Source organism: Hippocampus bargibanti, linkage group LG11 (assembly GCF_051943395.1).
Source record: "Hippocampus bargibanti isolate YZ-2025 linkage group LG11, ASM5194339v1, whole genome shotgun sequence".
NCBI classification, from domain to species: Eukaryota; Metazoa; Chordata; class Actinopteri; order Syngnathiformes; family Syngnathidae; genus Hippocampus; species Hippocampus bargibanti.
The window spans coordinates 19,132,501-19,151,563 of record NC_142744.1 but is presented as its reverse complement, the minus strand read 5'-3'; the positions used below and the strand labels follow the sequence as shown (position 1 = coordinate 19,151,563).

Genomic DNA, 19,063 nt, shown 5'->3' with positions numbered 1-19,063 from the left:
ATGCAACGTTTCCTCAAAAGGGAAATTAAATGAATGTGCTCTATAGTGTTTTCAAGGTGTGATTAAAGCCATTTGTTCTTATAGATGCCCCCAAAGTCACGAATCATTATTTTTAAAGCTACTCTGGGAATGTGTCACAAAGTAAAATTGCAATCTATTTGAAACTTCTGTGTTGTGAAAGGAAAAATGAAGTGCAGTGGCAATGCTAGCTTATCTTTAATTGTTTAACGTAGTATGTTCAAAGTTGTGGGAGTGTATGAATATAAATATAAACATTTCTGAAAAAAAAAAGACCCCCCCCCCCCCCCAAAAAAAAAAAAAAAAAAAAAGGAAACGATTGCATGATAGTCTGCCAACGGCATGGAGGGCAATATATAGGGTTTATTTCCAATTCAACTTGCTGTCAAATTGGAAAAAGCTAATTTTAACTACCGGTCAAAACTAAATATCAAAGGCAGAAATGTGATAAAAATGCAATAACTGAAATACTGCTTTGCTACCTTCAGCTCAAGACAGTATATTAGAGTTTGATGTATGTAAAATTGCCATTAATTTGGAATAAGCCGACTTTAGTTTTGTAAAAGTGGATAAAGTGATGCAGCAGCAGCTTTAAAATAATAATAATAAAAAAACAACAGCCTTTATACCTAAATCTGTGAAATGGAGTGTGTAAAAGGTTGTGTGGGTGTATCACAAATTTAAGGTGCAATCAATTTGGAAGATTGTGAAGTGCAATAATTCATTGCGTGCAAAAAAAAGTGAAGCAGTGAACGGGTATTTCGGATCTATCCTTTATTGGTTCACAATTCTCTTTTGTTGCAATACAGTCATTTGCTTATTACACGTTGAGATCTGATGGCCGATGTACAATGCGGTCTCATCATGAGCACTGTCACACATAGTTCCTTTCTACATTTTCTGCCATAAAGCTTGCGCGTGATTATTGACGTGATAATCACCACGACTGCTCAGTTGCCCACGGCCCCCGCCAAAATAATCTTTTTTTCTGACATTTGTTTGTTTTTCAAAGTGCATTTTCAGGATTGCAAAAGTGATTTGTTTGTCCCCCCCCACCCCTGGTCAGCAGCGCCATATTAATGTACTCGCCAGTGTTCACAAAAGGGCCTGGCTGCTTTGCTGTGAGGCACACTACATTTTCCCACTATGACACTTAATTGGAAAAGTCAAACCAAAGAAAACATATCAGGATGCATGCCATGAACATTCCTCCATAAACATAAATAATCATAAACAAGCATAGCCTCTCTATATTTTTTTCTTCATTTTATTATTTTGATAATGACAAAGATATTTTCAAAAAAATGAGAACTAATGCTGTTTACATTTTGTTCTGTTTTTACACAGAGGTCATGTGGCTCAATGCCACTTTGAATATAGCAACGCCCCAACTATTGATGTTCATAGCATTTGGTCCACAAAACCAAACTCAGCTTAAATAAAGTTTGACAGACTGATTGAGAAAAAAAACAACGGTAGCAGATAAGTGTTTTCGACTTATAAATTGCAGATGCTGCCTTATAGTTCTCCTTGTATATCTTTTTTTTATTTATTCCATAGTTCGTTCAGGTGAAATGTTGTATCTTGGGGTTGGGGGAGTGGGGGGTGATTTCTACATTTTATCACTTAGTTTTCATACTCTTCTGTTCCACGGAACAGCTTTCACTCTGTAGAATTTGGTTCCGAGAGGGACCTTGAACCTGTTCTGGGCCTGGTGAGAAAACACAGGAAAAGCTTTCGTGAGGCCCAAACCTCGCAAAGACAGTTGCTGTGTTCAAAACGATCCACTCATTTCCTACTTCCTTTAGACAAGACTATCATTTTAGTTACTGTATAGTCAACTATCCTTCCTGATGTAACCACATCAGATATATTGATTCACCCTCAGATAATGTATCTTCTGCAATAAAAATGAGCAATCAGGAAAAAAAGATATTTTCAAACCTGATTGCATTTTAACAGAAATTATTTCTTTTTCTCTTGATGTCCATCCGTATTGGATGTTTCCGCACTGCAAATGATGAAAAAAAACCCTGGAAATGGAAAATACTTTTTTTGTATTGGCACAGCGCAGCTTGGAGTTTCGATTCTCAAATGAGTATCGTTACACACCACTTTCCAGGGCTAGAACACATTTAAATGGCACCAAAAATGGCACTGTATGCTGAATTGGGAGTGAACAAGAGATAATTTCTCTCTTCAAAACAGACGTTGTTATACTTTTACTAAATACCTTTTTAGCCTGGCAATACTCCTTCTCCATCACCTTTCCGAGCACCCACGGCCGCCTTGATGTCCCCGAGGCTACACCAGTAAGATAGAGAAACTTGCTCAGCGCAATCATTCATGAAAAGAAAAGAAATCTGAAATTATTGACACGGAAGCTTTCACTCTAACCTGGTTTGAGGTCCAGCGCGGTAAGTGACTCCGAGTGCAGGAAGTAGAGTGTCGGGCCGACGGTGAACAGCACGTAGTTGTCGTGTCTTTCATCCAGGATGATTAGAACCAAATCACCGACCTGGAAGCTGAGGCGAGAAAACACGAAAAGGCATTAGGGCAATTATAAAACCGAGTGCACAAATCCCATGCGATGGTAAATAGTGTCAGTTTGCGTTCACTTACTCTCTGATGGCGATTTTGTCAGAATGCCGGGAGGACACAGAAGACATGCTTTGAGACATCTTTAAAAAAAGGGGGGTAAAGAGGCAAATGAATATGCAGAACAACATCGCTTATGCAGAAGACACAAAAATTACATATTTGTTGGATTGTTAGTATTTTTTGGGTTGCATGCTGCCTGAAAACATCGTTTAGTTGAAAGAAAGGCTACACATCGTCTGTGGGATCTTCAGAATTCTACTCTTTGATGCTACTGCCATCTAATGGAACCTTTGAGTAGAGCAGCAATGGTTTACTGACCAGTCTTTGGCTGAGTCGCTTGTTTTCTTCCTCCTTCATGTGCAAAGTCTGAAACAAATCATTGATGACACTTGATTAGACCACACAAATAACAGTTGCCTTTTGTCTTCTTCACACAGAGCAGTTTAGCTTGGGCCCAATGATGCCGATGAACCCGGTCATTTTCCATCATACTGTTGATGGAGGAAAAACAGCAGGAAATGGATGAAGGGAAATTAGATCCAGATGTACTGTTCATCATACTAAATTGAAGTGAACCATTGGGTTGAGGTTTTGCTACTGTGAAGTGTAAGTACCCTCTCAAGTAAGAGTATCCTCTGCTTTTCCTCTGACATTATGACGATGTTCTCACTGCAGATGCAAAAGAAGAAAGGAGAGCTGTTGAGCTATGCAAATGTAATTCTTCTCCATGTCATTCAAGGATGGTCAAATCAGTTTGGTTCGTGTTCCAATAGGGTACTTACTGCACTGTCACCATGCTGGCCTCCACTGCTGAGTCGACATGCTCGTCATCCCTCAAGGTGGCCACGGAGGCTAGTTTGTCGGTGTCGACCAGAAGCTCGGATGAACACGCTCCAGCGACCTCAAGCGCAGAGGCGGTGGTGGTGAAGATGGCCGAGGACACCAGGGCGGTGCTGCGCAAGCGGTTCAGCTCCTCTTCCATGTGCTTCTTCTCCTGCATCACGCTGGCTCGGTCCTCAGAGAGAGTCTCTATCAGAGCTAGGAGCCCCAACAATAAAGACGGACATCATTTGGCAATTTTCACGTAAATACGAAAAGACATGCGACGCACTCACCTTTGTCCTTTTCCTGCTGTTGAGTGACAATCTGCAACTTTTCCGTGAGGTCACTGATGATCTGCTCCTTCTTTAGCCTCTCACGAGTCAGAACGGTATTGAAGTTTGTCTGTAGAAAGACAGCAAAAGTCTTTTGATGCAACAACTGACATCCCCCCTCCTTGATCTTAGGAGCTAAATTGTCTGAGGCGTTAAGCCCTTGGCAAGGTCATCCATGGCAAACAGATCCTATGTGAGGACCAGACTAAGAGTGGCACAGAGCCACTGTCCCCCTATGATGAAAATGAAAAATGGATCCAGTTTTCCCTTGCCCAGCAAGACATTGAACCCCAACTTCTGGGTTGGGAGACGACCGCTCATTTGAGCCAGGCTCTGGCCTTCTTGGAGAAGGCCTTCAACCGTGTATCCAGAGTATCTTGTGGAGCGTGTGTGCCTGGAGTACAGGATATCTGATGCCCAAATACAGGAAGTTCAATCCCTGGATCACCGGAGTTTCGTTTCCCTTGCCGGCAGTAAGTCAGATTCATTTAGTCAAGGCATAGCATATAACAAAAAATGATGGAGTGAATGATTTTGTTTTTTGCTTTTCGTTTTCGTGGCACCCTCCCCCCCATGTCAAAAAGGCATTCAAGATGGCGCCGCGAATGGCTGCCTCGGTCACACGCTCCCTAGTATTGTTTCTGGTTTTGTCATTTTCATTTGTTTTTTGCGACTCCGTTACACGAGGGAAGAATTACTGAGCATTGGGGAATCCACTCTTGGACTATTTTCACCGACACACCAAAATCTACAAGGTTTTTCGGGGCTGCTCACGAGCGGCGTAGCAGCTCTGTAAGGAGCTTTGCGATGCCGGCGTAGGAGGGGTAAGCGAGCCGGCGTGCTCGTCAAGCTACAACAGCGTGGATTTCGAACGCCGCTCCCATTGATCCATCTCGCTAATCTATGCTCACTACCAAACAAGATGGACTTCTTCTTCTCACAAAAACCAATAAAACACACTGCACTGATTGGAGCGTCTTTGAAACTTCAACGGGCACATTGGATGAATACACAGACATTGTAACATCATACATTAGTTTCTGTGAGGACATGTGTGTACCAACAAAGTCCTTCCGCTCATTCAACAATAACAAGCCACGGTTCACTCCCAAACTCAGGCAGCTTAGGAAAGAGAAAGAGCCCGCATTTAGAAGCGGCGATCGAGCTCTTTACAAACTCGCCCGAAACAGACTGACAAAGGAAATTAACATCGCAAAGAAAAGTTATGCAGAGAGGCTTCACAAACAGTTCTCCGCTAACGACTCTGCATCGGTGTGGAATGGCCTGAAAGCAATAACAAATTATCGCTTACCATCACCCCAAGCAGTGCACACAATGGTCTGGCTGATGAGCTTAATACATTGTTTTGCCGATTTGAAAAGGCCACCCCCATTTCCCTCATATGCCCACCATTACCAGAAACTACCGTATCTCCGCCCTCTGCCCTACAGATCCACGAACTGGACGTGAGACGGCTCTTCAAGCAGCAGAAGATCAAGAAAGCTGCGGGACCTGAGAGAGTGTCCCCCTCCTGCCTGAAAGTCTGCGCTGACCAGCTGGCTCCGGTCTTCACACGAATCTTAAACAGATCCCTGGAGCAGTGTGAAGTCCCATCCTGCTTCAAACAGTCTACTATCGTCCCAGTTCAAAAGAAACCAGCACCCTCTGGATTGAACGACTACAGACCTGTTGCTCTGACGTCTGTGGTCATGAAGGCCTTTGAACGCCTCGTGCTGAACCATCTAAAGAACATTACCGGACCTCTGCTAGATCCTCTTCAGTTTGCCTACCGGGAAAACAGGTCTGTGGAGGATGCAGTCAACATTGGATTGCACCACATCCTCGACCACATCGACAACACAGGAACCTACGTAAGGATCCTGTTTGTGGACTACAGCTCTGCGTTCAATACCATCATCCCACAACTCCTCATCCCCAAACTTCTCGAGTGTCATCTACGATCTGCCAGTGGATCCTCAGCTTCCTGACAGGACGGACACAACAGGTCAGACTGGGAAAAATATCATCCTCAACACGAACCACGAGCACTGGATCCCCGCAGGGATGCATCCTCTCTCCATTGCTCTTCTCTCTCTACACGAACGACTGCACCTCAACGCACCCAGCTGTCAAATTCATAAAGTTCGCAGAGGACACCACGGTCATCGGTCCCATCAAAGATGGCGACAAGTCTGCGTACCGACAACAAGTGGAGCAGCTGGAGCTCTGGTGCAGCCGTCACAACCTGGAGCTGAACACGCTCAAGACAGTAGAGATGATCGTGGACTTCAGGAAACATCCATCACCACAGCTACCCATCACACTATCCAACTGCCTCGTGTCAACCGTTGAGACCTTCAAGTTCCTTGGAATCACAGTCTCACAGGACATGAAGTGGGAGGTCAACACCAACTCTATCCTGAAAAAGGCCCAACAGAGAATGTAGTTCCTGAGGCTGCTAAAGAAGCACGGCCTGCCACAGAAGGTGCTGCAACATTTCTACACGGCTGTCATCGAATCCATCCTGTGTTCTTCCATCACCGTTTGGTTCGGGGCCATCACAAAAACAGACAAAATCCGACTTCAACGGACAGTTAGGACGGCGGAAAAAAATCATTGGCACTGCCCTACCCACTCTCGAGGACTTGCACACTGCAAGAATCCAAACTAGGGCGCGGAAAATCATATTGAACCCTCCGCACCCTGCCCACCACCTTTTCCAGCTACTCCCCTCAGGCAGGCGCTACCGATCCATGCGCACCAAATTCAGCAGACATTTAAACAGCTTCTTCCACCAAGCCATTAACTCTTTGAACAGTAGCCCAAATTGAACTGTATAGTGCCTCTATATTTTTTATATACAGTAAAGTCTCGTTATATCGATATTCAAGGGAGTCCGAAAAAATATCGATATAACCGGGACTATCGATATATCCGACCCTGTTTGCATGTAATTTTCTCCGTGCGTGCATAGAAATAGTATCGATATAACCGGGACTATCGATATATCCGATATCGATATAACGAGACTTTACTGTATTTTTGCATTTTTTTGATGATGATACTAGTGCAGTGTGTTCAACCGTAATCAAATTCCTTGTGTGTTCTAGATACTTGGTAATAAAGATGATTCTGATTCTGATATGAATTCATGCAGCGCTCCAAAACGTAGTTTTTATTTGCATATTATTCCCACGCCAAAATACGCTTAATTTGACTTCTTATCCAAAAGTCGAATTGTTCTGCTGAAGTTATAACATGTTTACTTAACAAACGACTGTGACATACAGGTAACATCTGAGTTACGACCGGGTTCCGTTCTGACAAAACGGCTGTAAGTTAAACGGTCGTAAATCGAAAAGCATTCAAAATGGCTGACGCGAGGATCACGTGATCATAACAAATAATGACGCGCTGGCATCTCCTATACGAAAGGATAGTATAAGATGTCAATCTGTTGTTTTTAAGCAACATTTTCTATTGAATACTATTATATACTAAAATGTTGACAGTTCATTTATAAATCTTATAACTTTTAATGTCATTTTAATCATTTTATATTTCGTATTATCGATCTTTATTACTGTGTCGGCGCACAAGCTTTCTGCACAGCTTCGCACGCATGCGAGCTGTCAAAAAAAACAGCTGTCCACAAATCGCTTTCCCTGCTAACAGAGAAGCCAGAAGAGGTCACCTGTCTCAAAGAGGCAGCGGCGCCGACCGTGAGCCCGACGCGGCAATCCCACCCGCTCCGGCTCGGCGGACATACGTCCCTCCCCCCAATTGCTGTGCTGTCATGCTGGAAAAAATTTCGTACATGTTTGTTAAGAAACAGTTATTTTGTATCGTCATTTTGTGCAATGCTGCTGCGGGAAATAAACATCCTACTTGCTCGATATTGTCACGTTTGGATTGACAGCTGTGGGTGAGGCCACGTTCCCCGTTTCCTTCTTCAGAACAGCGGGTACGAAAACGGGACGCTGTTAACTTGTATTTGCACTTTGTATTACCCTGGACTTTGTCTTCGGTGCTCGGTCCGACCCCCCCCCCCCCTCACATACCGTAATCCTTTTGGGATTGTTCCGTTTCTGCACCACTGTGTGCTTTGTTGGGGTTCCTATTGTCCCCCCACCCCCCCACTTGTCGTTTTTTGTATTCTTTATTTTTTATTATTATTATTTCCCTTGTCCTCTTTTGGGACCAGTGCAGTGTTGTAGCTTAATAAATCATCCTGCACGGACCTCTGTCGCGTTGCTGGCTGTAGCGGTGGCAGCCGTAGAATTTTTTAAAAAAGTCTGGCGGTCGTGTTCGTAAGTACGGGTGGTCGTAACTCGCACCGGTCGTAAATTTATTTCCTTTGTGTGAGAAAAGTTGCGTCTACAAACATTTTTAGAAAAGCCACCATTTTGAAATTTTGTTTGAAAGAATAAAACAAGTAAAATTCCACCTAACTAATTATTTGAAGGTAAAACATCACACTGAGGGATGAATCTTTGCTGGATAAACAGAATGAGGAAAACCAGTCACAACCTGTTGTTCTGCTATCAGGGAGGTCTTGAGGTTCTGGATCTCTTCATTTTTCCTCCTCTCCAGGAGCTCCAGCTGGGTCTGCAGGCAGGCCCTCTCCTGCTGCAGGCGTTCCTGGAGGGCCGAGTCCAAAGAGAGAGGCGCATCTGTGCGGCTTTCGGCGCAAAGAGGTTGTCCCGCGTCACTGAAAAGCACAACGTGCGACCTGATTTTGGAAAAGCACTTGCATAGACGACAAAGTTTCTTGATTGTCGGATATGAAATGTTGAGCGTTTATGGTGAGTTGGTCAAAACATTTACCTCGATAACAACAACCTGTTTTGAAGCTCATCTTCAAGTTGCTGTATCCTGTCAGTAAGCCTCTTTTCTCTCTCCTCGTTTTCCAACTGCAACATTTTCAACGCTTCATCAGAGGCCTCCTCCTCTAGTCTTTGACATAAAAGCTGTTTTTCGGCCTGTAAATTGCTGATCAAGGTCTTCAACTCAAGCTCCAGTTCCTGGAAATTCCTCAACTGCAGCTCCTTTTTTTCATTGGCAGCAGACACCTGCTGGTCCAACTCTAGCTTGAGGTTCTTCAGTTGCTCTGCGTGGCTCCTGTCATCCTCCTGAGCCTGCATCTGCAGGGCTGATAACTCGCTTCGCAACAAGATTATCTCCTTCTTGTGTCTGCCTACCAGCTCTGAGATATGGTCCTTCTCAATTTTCAAGAGGCTCTTCAGCTCTGCTCGGTCAATCTCGTACTCCTCATTTTTCACCTGAAGTTCTTGTTTGGTCTTTGCGAGCTCTTCGGTGAGCACTTGCGTCTCGGCTACTATTTGGGAACTCAATGCCTCGGCTTTCTGCAACTTGGTCTCCTCTAGGAGGACCCTTGCCTCCTCTACTTCTGTCTCTTTGAGGGCCAATTCCATTTCCACCTTGCAACGCAGTTCTGAAAGCTCAGCATAGCGAGTCTCAAGCTCTTTTATTTGAAGGTCCTTCTCTTGTAGAGCACTTTTATGGCGTTCTATTACCTCATTTTGTTTAGCCGTGTTGTCAGCAGCAATGTGTTCCAGAACTTTCTGATGGTTTTTAGAGAGGTGCCCCAGTTCTGCTCTGTGTTCCATTTTCAATCGGTCCTCATGCTCCTTCAAATGCAATTGCGCCTCAACCTCCAGTTCCTGTCGAATCTTCTGCTGGCCACGTTCAATCTCAAAATGTAGATTCTCCAGCTGACTTTTCAGAGAGTCTCTGCAAGCCAAGATGTTCTGCAGCTCTGTTTCTCTAACACTCACCAGTTGCTCAGACTTCTTGAGTCTCTCTTTCAGGTTGCTCTCCGTTTCGAGCCAAAGCGCCTTGTCACCCTCCAGCTGGGTGATTTCTTTTTCTTTGCGCTCCATCAGTCCCTCCAGCTCCAGCATGGCACGTTGCACATCTCGCACGATATTCTGGTTGAGTTGGTTGTCCTCTGTTAGCGAGCGGACATGCTTCTCATATGCTTGCCGAAGGGTCACAATTTCACTCTGATGCTGCTCTTTCAGGTCTAGTTCAAGCGCCCGGCAGATGTTGTCTACCATGTCACAAACCTCTGAGCTCACACTCCTCAGGGCAAAGCCAAAGTCGTTTTGCTCTTTTGAGACCTGACTTCGCAGGCGACACAAGTCATCCTTCACACCTCTCAGGTTGGAATGGGACTCCTCAGCAGCTAGTCGATAGTTGTCAATCGCCTGGTGGAGCACGGCGATCCTCGAGCTCTCCCTCTCCAGGATTGTGGTGTCCTGCATGCGCTTGTTGTCAATGGCGTTGATGACGGAAGAATATAAAGACTCCACCATCATTTCAGGGCTGGTCGGGTCACTGCTGGGGTTCGGCACAGTCAGGTTCTCCTCAATCACAAATTCGTTGACGGCAGACATAAAGTCGGATTCGGGGCTCTCTGCCAGTGAATCCAGGTCGAGGGATCCGGGTTGCAAGACGCCTTCCATGTTAGGATGGCTGATGGTTTCAAAGTCAAATGTCTGTGCGTCGATACTGTCTGGAGAAAGGTCCTCTAAAGGGGCGGGAATATTGAGAGGTTGAGCGTTGGCTCCTTTAAGGCTGAGGGGGGCAGGAGATTTGGACGCTGCGGCCAGCCCAGTTGGGCTTTCTGCGGACTGAGGCGTTAATGCGGTTGACCTGTGCACGCTCTGGCTAATAGACATCTTGAAAGACAAAAGAGTGGAGACAAATCTGGTCATTTACATAGGGATTAACTGTGTCACAAATAAACATCTGAGATTTATATCTTTTAAGTAGATACAGTGGTCCCTCATTTGTTGTTGGTGGTGCTGTTCCAAAAATTACCCTGATAAACAGATTTTAGACAGATTTTGCCTGCCTTGGTGTCAATGGACAAAACACATAAGACAAGTGTACCCCCCAAAAAAGAATCTGTCAATATGATGCATTTAATTTATATGGTTAGAAAACTTTCCATGTCGAATAATATCTTATAGACCAAATCTAAAAGATTACCCTCTGTTCACTGAGCAGGTTCGTAATAGTTTCAGACATATCGTCCAAACTCTGTGTAGCTTGAACCAGACAAGTGAGCTTCTGCACGTGCTGATTCAAGGGATCCAAGTCACACATGGTCGGGACGCTACCAAAACAAAGAATACATTTTACGGATTTTAGAATTGAATACAATTTTCTCAATTGCATTTTCACCCACATGTCTCTCGTATATGCTTACCTGAGGAAAGGCTGCACCTCCACAGGACAACATGATTTCAAATACTCCAAGTCGTTGACAGAGATGTCTGGAAGTTCATCATCAAATCTTCGTGGTTTGTTTGTCTGCAAAAAAATGAGAAGTAGAGTGAATAAAAATTATTCAGAAAATCAGGCTAAAGTGTGATTTTTTTAAGAAACATTAAGCCTTACACAAAATGAGGTTGGGGGCCATGCGTCAAGCCCTCGAAACAAACGATTTCTAAGGAAGGACTTTCCTAAAATAAAAACACAAAAAAAAAACAGTTCAAGCAAGCAATGACCTCGTGTGGCCTCAACAAGTAAGTGATTTGACAACAGATTTGCTTGATCTTACTGAAGACTTTCCCAAAGTTCTCCCTTTTGAACTTCTCTGCCTCGTACAGTTGCTTGCCATCTTGAACAAGTGCATAGGCCCACTGGGAAAAAAAGATGATTCCAAGTTTGTGTTATCACAGTCATTTTTTTTGTTTGTTTTTGACTTCAAGATGGTGCCGCGAGAGTGGCTGCCTTTACAGCAGCTCCTGTATTTTGTTTTTGCTGGTGTGAAATGTAAATGTCTCCACTGTGAGACAAAAAAAGGCTCATTTAATCTAACAAGGCAGAAGCCAAAACTACAGACCTCTCTGTAGTGTCGCATAAACATTCTCCTCCGGACAACTTCCACCACTGCCAAGCAGTACATCTGGGGCACTGTACTCAGGGCTTCAACCACGCGCACCCTCTCCAAGAGCTCAGTGAGGAGTCGGAACAGAGCTTGAAGTTTTTCACCATCCTGGTCTGCGTGGAGCATCACATAGCAGCACCATCTGTTGCAAAGATTAAAATGACAGGTTAAGAAAATGAGCAGGAGGCAGCCACCCGCAACATAGAATCTAAGAGAAAGCCTGAAGGGAAACTACTTGAGTCGGACTTGAAGGTTGTTTGCAAGCTCCTGTTTGGCAGTGGTGCATTTCTTTTTAATGTCGAGCAGCTTTCTGTGGTTGTTCAACATGATCATCAGCTGGTTGGTGTGACTGAGACACAAGTCTGGCAGAACAGATGTGTCCTTCAGGTTTTCAGCCCGCTTTTGATTGGCTAAAAATCCCTGCAAGACAATCCATATAAACATCAGTCATTATGATATGAAATAAAATATCTGTAGTCCTGGAGCGGTTTGAGGAATACCCTTCGAGTGGCAATGTTTAGCTGTTTGATGAACAGATAAACCGTTGTGCTGTTAGGCAGTCGATTGTCACTATTTATCCACTTTACATACCTGAGCAAGTTCTTTTTGTTCATTGACCAGCTTCTTGCAGCTCGCAATCATCTGGTCGAGAGCATACAACCGGTCCTCCAGTCCTTTGATGGCTTTCATATTTTGATTATCCAACTTGGCGATGGTGTCGCGACAGTCTGAGAGGAAGGGTTGGATGATGCACGGGTCAAGCTGTGCAGAAAAGATTAATTTATTTCTTATCCATGACAGATATATGATGACCTTTAAAAAAACAAAAACAAAAAACAACAGCTTACCCTGTTGATAGAATCAAAGCATTTCCTAACAACAGATTCAACATCGTTCGGCCGATCTTGCACGTTGATCCAGTCCAAAAGCGTGACACTGAATTGGGGCACGTTGCCAGGTTTGGGGATGTGTTCATCCTGCAGCGCAGCTCCAAGCTCTACATTGTTCATCATCTGACTCGTGTCTCGCTCACCAGTACCTTCGCTCTTAGACGTCTCGGTAGAACCTGGCAATTTGTGGCCTCTTTGTGTATCTGGGGCACATAGCACCGAGTCAGTGGATTTTTCTTCTTCCGTCTCGTCGGAGTCTTTCTCTGGGGTGGAGGCAGACTTCTTCATGTGCTCTCGATGATTTTGTCTCGTCAAACATTCCAGCAGAGGTATTCTAGCCATCACAGAGACTGCTGTCCCCAACCTATGACAATTAAGGCACAGAAGTGATGGCAATGGTGGCACGGACTAAAGCATGGACACATCTCATTGTCCTTGCCATAGAAAGAACATAGGATGTTATTTATTCCAGCAACACATTATTCATCAGAGTAAAACTCACACTCATATTTCCAGAAGCATTAAACACATGGGAACATGTCGATCAGGTGTCCAGTGCAAGTATAATATCAGATGTCTGGTGTTTTAAGATGATGAAATTTTGGTTTTCAGTTGATGAAATTGTAACATGAAGTAATCAAATGAAGACATTCTCTTTGGAGCTTCACCTGTTTGTATATATTAATTTTGAAGAACTGAGTGATACACCACAGTCAGTTGTGTTTAATGTGAAGAGTGTTATCTCTCAGACACACGTTGTAACCACCCCCATGCAACATCATTTGTGCAGTTAAATTATTTTTACACTTGTATGATAGTAAATATAAGCACTGTAAGTAAAGTTTCCCCATGCATCATGTTACACCACATTAAAGGGCATATCCTTTCAGGTTTGTGACGCAGCAGTTTAACTAATATGTGGTGATAACAAATGCAAAACTGAATTACCCTAAAATACACAGTCCTGCAAAAATACAGTGTTTGATTTGGCCAACACTTACTTTGTGAGTTTAAACTTTATTTCATCCAGATCACGCTGGTACGTTGAGTATGCAGTGTCAAATTTTACGAGTAGCTTCTGATAGGACAGTGTGCAGTCATCCAGGTTGGCCATGATGGCGGCCCAGCCTTGGTGCTGGAGGTGCTCGTCATGAACCAAACGTTCACAGAACGAACAAAGCTTGTTGGCAACTTCAAACATTTCCTGCATGGCAAGCAGAACACATATCAGTCAAATGACAGGTCAAAACTATAGCGTATTTATTATTTCAAAATCAAAATGCATGGTTGAAGGAGGCCACAACATATCTCAAGGGACAGCCACCCCTTTTTTGTAAAAATTCAAGTACAGGTACCATCAATTCAAGTTGTTTAAGAGAGGCATCAGGTTATAATCATATGGTTTTGCTGTTCGCAGTTAATTCAATACATGCTTATTTATATGCTGCTTTCACAACAGCTGCATCGGTAAAAAGCACTTGACAAAGCAGTTCAGGAACACGGATAGCCGTGCAATCTTAACCACCTTTTCATCATAAGTTTTGTTGTTTGAAGCAGTTTTCGATGAAAGATGAGATTCAAGGTGTCCTTTAACCAGCAGAGACGTGATGCTCAAAATGCACACACGTCGACTACAAGCTAAGTTTGGAAGTAATCCATTGACGAAATCAGAAGGGACGAGTTCACTTCTTCTAAAATGCACAAGAGAATCAAACTAATTTCCCTGAGTGTCTGTTCTTCACAAATTGACAGACTATTGACTGCTGGAGGATGGCAGTTTGCATGTTTACAAGCAAATACATTCTAGAGTGATAGACGTTAAGCATAGCGTGATGGCAACATCGATGATTACAACCCACGGATTGATAATGAGGATCAGGACATCGACCTTGACTAAAAAGATCATTTCATGATTCACTGTTTTGGTTAGGATGAAGCTACATGTTCAATTTGATCATAATCTATGCAAATTCTTTGGTGAATGAACAAGAAATGCCTAATTGGACACATTATTATACTGTTGTGAACAAAAACAATTTGCATGTGCTATTTGCATGACAAGAAGTGTTGAGACATAATGAAGAGAAAAAACAAAAACAAAACAAACGATACCTAGCCAGAATTGTTCAAGAAAAGTTTCAGAGTCAATTACCAGAGCAAGTTGTGTTCGAGAGGCCACGGTGTGAAAGACGGCTGGCATCAGTAGCGACTCTTCCACCTTCACTTGAATCTCGCTCTCAATGGAGAAGGTGGTTTTGGGAATGGTTGGATCCCGGTCAGACAAGATCATCTCTTTGTTGAACAGGAATATGGGGTTTGTTTCCTAAAGGCAAATAGCGGCAAATTGTGACTAAACATAATGTATGAAACACACACTAGGAACTTGTATGTTTTTTTTATTGTGACACCAACAGAGACAAGGTAACAGTACAAGAGAAAAGCATAGAGAAATGTGTTTCATTTATCTGTCCTAACTACTCAATCTTGCAATAAGTCAACATCAATGACAAAAGGAAGTTCTGTTTACCGTTATGTTTTTCGTTTTAAGTTTTATTACATGGTGGTAAACTGCCCATCAGCAATAATAAAAAATAGCTAGCTTTACTTGATTTGAATACATTTCAGAATGGTTATTTTACACCACGAGTGGACAATCCCAGTCCTGGAGGGCCAGTACCCTGCATGTTTTCCAACTCTCACGGTTGTAACACACTTGATTCCAATGTACAGGTTCAATATTAGGCTTCCGCAGAGCTTACCGATGACCTGATCATTAGAATTCAGTGTGTTGCAACAGGGAGATTTGGAAAAAAAATGCAGGATAGTGGCCATCCAGGTCTAGGATTGCCCAACTCTGTTTTACAAATTATTATTATTATTACTATTATCAGACACTCACATTGACAATAACAATACGGTAATATTAACAATACTGTAATAGTAACAACAATAATAATAATAATAATAATTGGATTTGCCTTTATTAGTCTCGCAATGGAGAAATTTACATTTCCCAGCAGCAAAGTGAATAATAATAATAATAATAATAATAATACATTTGATTTACAAGCACCTTTCAAATCCCCCAAGGACACTTTACAATTAAAACAACAATAAAACCATAAATAAAATGATGTAAACTAGTAAACTGTAAATGCAATGTTAAACATATGGGTTTTGAGGTAGGATTTGAAAGTGGGAAGAGAGTCAATATTACGGATGTTGGGTGGAAGTGAGTTCCAGAGTTTGGGAGCAGAGCGGCTGAAAGCTCTGCACCCCATCGTAGAGAGAAGGGCAGAGGGAACACAGAGGAGTTTTTGTGGTGATCCGGGCTGAGGAATTCTGGACTATCACCTTAATATCACTTAAAATTGTCTGTGCCAATAACGTTATTTTATGGTGACAATCTAATTTGAGAGCAAGTAAACTGAATACCAATTATTTTCTATTGGAGTTGATAAACTCATTATCAATTATTTTCAATGACAATTGTTTTCCCTGTTTGTTGTACTTTGGTTTAAACACACCATTGTGCTTTAGCCAAAAATACAAATACAGTATACAAATATTAGGATTTGGTTAATTTGTTATCATGTGTTTAGACATACCACAAGGCCAACAAGGTGACACAGAGTGCAAAAATAAGACGGTTATGGAAGAGAGGAAGGGTTAGTTCCACGACCTTCAGCTCTTCCAATCAGCACTTGTCTTAAAATAAGGATATCAAATGGACTGTGGGTCTGCAGAGACAAACGAGGGTAACGGCACAAAGTAAAGCTCCATCTTTGTTGACAAATGTGACATGCTCAACTGCCGCCCACAAAAGCACCGGATGGAAGATCAAAAGTTATTTCAACCCTCGGCCATATGAAACGAATAGCAAATATAACGTTAAAAATAAAATAGTTACTTACAGTGCCAGCACTGTAGCTGCAGACACGCCTCTCAGCATCCATGCATTCACCTCCATTAACAACAAGGACTTGATGTTGAAGTGCAATTTTATACTTCGCCTGGATGGCATGTTTGAGTTCCAGTACCCTGAGATAGGAACGGGAAGGAAAGAGAAGTTATACCAATTTAAAAATGGCAGGTAGACTAGAGCATTGGGGCAACGCGTGGCTGTTTCTCTTACGTTTGGACAGCAAGATCGGTGTCAAATGTCAATGTGCTGCCATTATTAACCTGGAACACATACAACTTCATGTTGAATTGTGTGCTGGTCTCTGCACTTGCTCATTTAGTCTTTGAAGGCCACCCTGCAAAAAGCAAGTAAAACAAACACTCTCAGTCATGTCGGTTTGCATTTATTTGTGTTATGATCAATAACTCCTCATGTAACTAACTATGCTGCAAAACACTTTCGTTGAGATTAACCATGGAGAGGATGTACTATTCAAAAAGCCTTTAAAAAACTATATTTTTGCCCATTTTTAACCACATTGTCCCAAGTTATAAGTGACTTGCAGAGAGTGTCATTACAAAACGTCCACCAATCCATCCACTTTCTGTTCTGCTTATCCTCACAATGGTAGCGGGCGGTGCTGGAGACTATCCCAGCTGTCTTCTGACAGTAGGTGGGGGACACCCTCAATCGGTTGCCGTCTAACCGGAGGACACACTGAGATAAAGAACCATCCACGCTCACACTCGTGCACAGGGAAAATTTTGAGTATTTAATCAGATTGACATGCAAGTTTTTGGAATATGGGGTAAAAAAGATCCGCACAACCCTCACAAGGAGCATATCCCAGCTGTCTTTGGTCTGCAGGCGAGGGACAACCTGAACTGGTTGCCAACCAATCGCGGGGCACACAGAGACGAACACTCAAACCGAGGGACAATGTGGATTGGATTGGATTTGCCTTTATTAGTCTCGCAGTGGAGAAATTTACATTTCACAGCAGCAAAATTATGAAAGAAATGAAAGTAGAAAAAGCAAAATACAGGAGCTGCTGGAAAGGCAGCGACTCTCGCGGCGCCGTCTTGAAGTCAAAAGAACAAAAAAAAACTAAATAACAAATAACATGACAACACAAAAACACAAAGAGTCATTCATTCTTAAGCACTTTCTGTACCCTCTTTGTAACATTAAACCCTCTTTGTTACAGAAAGCAGTTCCAGATGAAAGAGGAGAGGATCAAAGCGTCTCTTCACCAGTGGATCAGGGACATCATGGTGGAATGTGCACGTCGACTACAAGCTAAATGTTGAAAGCAAACACGCAGCTGTAACATCCATTGACGAAAAGAGATTGTCCCCCATAAATCAGCTTCAATTCCATCCCGCGACAGTTCCATATACGCATCGGCGCTCTGCGCTGACGCTCCTTCCTTCTTATCGCAGGCTCCTCAAGCCATGTATCCATCCAGCCGCAGACTGTCTAACAGCACCGACCTTCCACTGAACAAAGCGGGGCTGTGAAGATACTGTCCATTACAGGCGCAAAAAAGCACAATGGCCCCTTTGGTGTCCAGCGATGGCAGTCGAATGGCACCGACATTCCTCCCATTCAAAAACAGTACTGGCATATTCATGCTGCCGAAAAGGCGCAACCGCTCAGCACAGTCTCCTCCTTGATGAATGTCGTGGTAAAAAATGCTGAAAAACTATCCGTATCCGTTCCACACTACACACAACAACACAAAGTGAATAAAGAAAACAAAAAAAACTAGACAAAAACAACACAAAAAGCAAGGCTCATCAGAGCACTTGCTGACGGCTGCCTACTCGGGCGCCATCTTGGACTCCTTTTGTTCAATCAGCCGGCCACAAATGTTTTTGGACGGTGGGAGGAAACCGAAGTACCTGGACAAAACCCAAGCAGGCCCAGAGAGAACATGCAAGCTCCACCTACACACCACGAAACGTGATGTCAGAATTATTTGGGAAGTTATTATTCAGTTGCTCTGATAATGATGTATTCAAATATGTATTCACTATATTATTGTTGCAGTGATTGACTGCCTGTGATACCAGTGTACAAGATGGAGTTATTTGGAAGGGGCCAACTTGGATACGACCTCAAATGGGTGACTTGTCCGCAGAGTGCGAACCACCGATAAGGGACATTGCTCAAATGCGCCGGAGAGGAGCCTGAAGACCGTGGATAGGGAATGCAAGGACACATTTGCAGACAGACACCTGTGTGTCTCCGATGTCTGTGTCTTACCAAATGCATACACCGTGTCTTTTCAGACGTGAACACTGTGTCATCAGATGCCCCTCAACCCAATAAGTACAGGAGTTGTCGAAAAAGTGATTGAGAACTTGTAACTTCTCTTGCGATGAAAATACCACTAGAGTGCCTCATTATTTCTTTCTTACTTTACATTTAATAAATGTCTATTTGGTGAACCTGACACGTAATACAAGCAACTGGAAAAGTTATAGCACTTTGGATAATTATGTTACAAAAACACAAAAGACGTCTTTTATGTGAGATAAATCTTAAACGATATGGGAAGTCGGATTTATAC

General features: G+C 43.0%; 1 protein-coding gene across 2 annotated transcripts in view; it reads right to left on the bottom strand.

Moving 5' to 3' along the window:
- Positions 1 to 773: 773 nt before the first annotated feature.
- The window catches only part of rb1cc1 (RB1-inducible coiled-coil 1), a 19,063-nt gene continuing 773 nt past the window's right edge, over positions 774 to 19,063 (bottom strand). For both annotated transcript variants that reach the window (XM_089008188.1, XM_089008189.1), the window contains exons 2-23: positions 16,720 to 16,843; positions 16,499 to 16,625; positions 14,737 to 14,907; positions 13,586 to 13,788; positions 12,543 to 12,948; positions 12,286 to 12,456; positions 11,930 to 12,114; positions 11,650 to 11,836; positions 11,365 to 11,446; positions 11,202 to 11,266; positions 11,011 to 11,114; positions 10,791 to 10,917; positions 8,601 to 10,477; positions 8,304 to 8,484; positions 3,735 to 3,843; positions 3,402 to 3,657; positions 3,234 to 3,288; positions 2,938 to 2,985; positions 2,641 to 2,699; positions 2,416 to 2,543; positions 2,252 to 2,322; positions 774 to 1,729 (exon numbers count right to left, since the gene is read on the bottom strand). In XM_089008188.1, coding sequence (XP_088864314.1) covers positions 1,652 to 1,729; positions 2,252 to 2,322; positions 2,416 to 2,543; positions 2,641 to 2,699; positions 2,938 to 2,985; positions 3,234 to 3,288; positions 3,402 to 3,657; positions 3,735 to 3,843; positions 8,304 to 8,484; positions 8,601 to 10,477; positions 10,791 to 10,917; positions 11,011 to 11,114; positions 11,202 to 11,266; positions 11,365 to 11,446; positions 11,650 to 11,836; positions 11,930 to 12,114; positions 12,286 to 12,456; positions 12,543 to 12,948; positions 13,586 to 13,788; positions 14,737 to 14,907; positions 16,499 to 16,625; positions 16,720 to 16,790 — 4,761 coding nt within the window. In that variant the 5' untranslated portion in view covers positions 16,791 to 16,843 and the 3' untranslated portion in view covers positions 774 to 1,651. The remainder of the gene's footprint in view (positions 1,730 to 2,251; positions 2,323 to 2,415; positions 2,544 to 2,640; positions 2,700 to 2,937; positions 2,986 to 3,233; positions 3,289 to 3,401; positions 3,658 to 3,734; positions 3,844 to 8,303; positions 8,485 to 8,600; positions 10,478 to 10,790; positions 10,918 to 11,010; positions 11,115 to 11,201; positions 11,267 to 11,364; positions 11,447 to 11,649; positions 11,837 to 11,929; positions 12,115 to 12,285; positions 12,457 to 12,542; positions 12,949 to 13,585; positions 13,789 to 14,736; positions 14,908 to 16,498; positions 16,626 to 16,719; positions 16,844 to 19,063) is intronic.